Source organism: Physeter macrocephalus, chromosome 14 (assembly GCF_002837175.3).
Source record: "Physeter macrocephalus isolate SW-GA chromosome 14, ASM283717v5, whole genome shotgun sequence".
Taxonomy (NCBI): Eukaryota; Metazoa; Chordata; class Mammalia; order Artiodactyla; family Physeteridae; genus Physeter; species Physeter macrocephalus.
In genome coordinates this window covers 75,801,818-75,805,039 of record NC_041227.1, presented here as the reverse complement: position 1 = coordinate 75,805,039, position 3,222 = coordinate 75,801,818, and the positions used below count along the sequence as shown (strand labels likewise).

The following is a 3,222-nucleotide window of genomic DNA, read 5'->3' as shown; positions in this document are numbered from 1 at the left end:
ACTCAGCCATAAAAAGGAACGAAATTGGGTCATTTGTAGAGATGTGGATGAATCTAGAGACTGTCATACAGAGTGAAGTAAGTCAGAAAGAGAAAAACGAATATCGTATATTAACACATATATGTGGAACCTAGAAAAATGGTACAGATGAACCGGTTTGCAGGGCAGAAATTGAGACACAGATGTAGAGAACAAACGTATGGACACCAAGGGTGGAAAATGGCGGGGGTGGTGGTGGTGGTGTGATGAATTGGGAGACTGGGATTGACATATATACACTAATATGTATAAAACGGATGACTAATAAGAACCTGCTGTATAAAAAAATTAATAAAATTCAAAAATACAAAAAAAAAAAGAAAAGAAAAAAGAAAATCTCTGTACATCACTGGCTGGCCACGGGGCTAACTGAGGAGACGCCTCAGTGGCCGCACTTGTGTGAGGAGCGGTCAGGCCCTCCAGGGCGAGTTGATGAGTTTGGTTTTGGATAGTCCTCAATGGCTCCCCGGAGAGAATCAGCCCAGGAAAGTCACTAAAACAAACAAAACAGCAACAACAACGGACCTTGGGGGGGAGTGTGTGATTTCTAGAGTTGCCACATTATATTATCCAAAACATCCAGTTTTCAACAGAAAATTATGAGGCATGAAAAGAAGCAGGACAACATGGCCGATACACAGCCAAGAAGGTGAAGTCATCTGTATCAAGTCACTTACCCCCAGAACATATGAAGAATTCTTACAATCAACAATAAAAAGACAAATCACCCAACTTAAAAACAAGCAAAGGACCTGAACAGACTTTTCTCCAAAGAAAATATGCAAACAGCCAATTAGCAAATGAAAAAATACTCAGCATCACTGGTTATCAACCAAAATGAGCTAGCACTTCACACCCAGTAGGATGGCTATTATCAAAAAGTCAGACAATACTAAGCACCGGCAAGAATGTGGAGAAATTAGAACCCTCATATATTGCGGTCACTTTGGACAACAGTTTGGCAGTTCATCAGAATGTTAAACATAAGAGTTACCATACAACCCAGCAATTCTACTCCTAGGTATACATCCAAGGGAAATGAAAACACAGGCCCACACAAAAACATGTACACAAATGTTCACAGCAGCATTAATCATAACAATATAAACAAGCTAAAGTCTATCAACTCATGAACAGATCAATTAAACGTGTTATATTTATACAAGGGAATCAGCAGCAATAAAAAGAAACAAAGTACTGACACATGCTACAAAACAGATAACCTTGAGAACATGCTCAGTGAAAGAAGCCAGACATTGAAGACCACATGTTGTACGATTCCGATCACATGGTGCATCCAGAATGAGCAAATTCACAGGGACAGAAGGATCTGTGGTCACCAGGGGTGGGGACAGAGAAGAATAGGGAGTGACTAGTAACAGGCATGAAGTTTTTTTCGGGTGATGAAATGTTTTAAAGATAGACAGTGGTGATGACTAACTCTGTGAATACTGAAAACACTAAATCGTACATCTTAAAGGGGAAATGTTACGGCAGGTGAATAATATCCCAATTATAATACCCAAAGGTGTTATAAAAAACTGCAAAGGATGAAGCAGCAGAGTTAATAGCAAAACAAACTAGGGAACAAAGACGAAGAAGAGGGAACAAGCTGGGATTATCTGTGTAGTCAGCATCTCCAGCTGGCCCAGCAGGACCCTAGAACTGTTTCTACGCCGGACCAGTCATCAGCTCCATCTTTACAAAGCGATAGGGCATTCTGAGGTAGCCATGTATTTGCAGATAGGAGTTGCTGGCTTCCACACTGTCAAAGGTACATGCAGCCTGAAGAATCCAATCCATTCATCTCCCCCAAACACCCCCAAACTGCCCATGCTCCACAGAGGCCAACCAGAACAGAGGAATCCCACCTGCTTTACCGGCGAGAAGGTGGAGGCTTACGCCAGACGCTGCGCCCTGAGCACTGCTGCGGTGGGTGAGACAAGCACCTACCTGTGGGCTCCATCCCCCTAAACCAAGTCCTCCGGGACCCACATTAATGGAGACCAGTCCCCGGGAGAACAGAGGCAAGTCACAGCTTCCAGCTCTGGGGTGTCTCTCCCAGAAACCGTGAGGCCCTCTCGGGAAACACAGGAAGGACGCCAGAGGCATCCAGAGAACGGCCCGAAGTGCTGCCTTTTGGTGACGCAGACAATTCTGGATAAAACCTTCTCATCCAGGGGCCACCCCTGCCCCGCTATCCATCAAGGGCAGGAACCTGCAGGTGGAGAGGGACCTTCGCCCACCTGACGGGTGCAGCCGAGAGCTGTCCAGGACTCAGCGGGGGGCGCTGTGCTGCTACCCTAGGCAACAAAAACAGCCGGCCCGACGTGTTTCAGGGTTCCCCACTTTCTGTATTTTAGAATGTACACGTGGTACAGAGACCGCGTGGTACCTTAAGGCCCTGCAGCAAACCAGACAAACGCGAACACTACGTGGGGAGACAGCCTCCCATCACCTGGTTTGACCTGGTTTGTTGCCCCAATGAAGCTGCCGTGGAGTTACTTTTAAAATTCTGATATCTGGGTCTCTCTGCAAGTGCAGGTGGAGGACTACGAGGCTCTGCAGGGTTGAGATGTACCTCTCTGCCCTCTCACAACAAATGGTCTGCAGCAAGCGCCCCTTCACCAAGGCCCATGGCCCCCTCACCAGTCCAGCTGGATCCCCCGCCCGGCCCCGGTGCCCCCGTACCTGGTGGCTGGCCTGTGTCCCGCGCGCCTGCACGGTGGCCAGGCGGTCATAGTAGCGGGAGATGGGGTTGTCGTGCTCGATGCCCTTCTTGGCACAGCGCTGCTTATAGATCTCCACCAGGGAGAGTGAGGACGGGTTGTCCTCCACCAGGCGCATCTGCGGGGACACAGCCACCACACGCGGGACTGAGGAGAGAGGGGAGAGACGGGCAGATGAGAGCGGGGCCCACAGGCCAGCGCTGGGGCAGAGGCGCGGGCGAAGCCGGGAGAGCCCGGTCACATGGCGCTGTGGCCTCAGCCCACGGCCTGAGGCTCTGTCTAGCAGGGTCGGAGCCCAAGCCGCCCGTGACCTGCGTTTAAGGCACAGGTGACCAGAAAGGCCTCACTAGGAAACCTCACGAGAAGAACAAGGAGGCTGTGCCGCCAAGAGCTCTGGAGCCGAGCGGCGCAGCTCTGAGCCGAGTCGGCTGGCCTGCGGCAGTGGCGGTGGCGG

The 3,222-nt window shown here is 49.8% G+C and overlaps 1 protein-coding gene across 11 annotated transcripts in view; it reads right to left on the bottom strand.

Annotated features, from left to right (window-relative positions):
- The window catches only part of TRRAP (transformation/transcription domain associated protein), a 112,466-nt gene that overhangs the window by 11,074 nt on the left and 98,170 nt on the right, over window positions 1-3,222 (bottom strand). For all 11 annotated transcript variants that reach the window (XR_008619436.1, XM_028500108.2, XM_024118908.2 and 8 more), the window contains one exon: window positions 2,731-2,915. Coding sequence is in view for 10 of the 11 variants with exons in the window: in XM_028500108.2 (XP_028355909.1) it covers window positions 2,731-2,915 (185 nt within the window). In the remaining variant the exon portion in view is untranslated. The remainder of the gene's footprint in view (window positions 1-2,730; window positions 2,916-3,222) is intronic.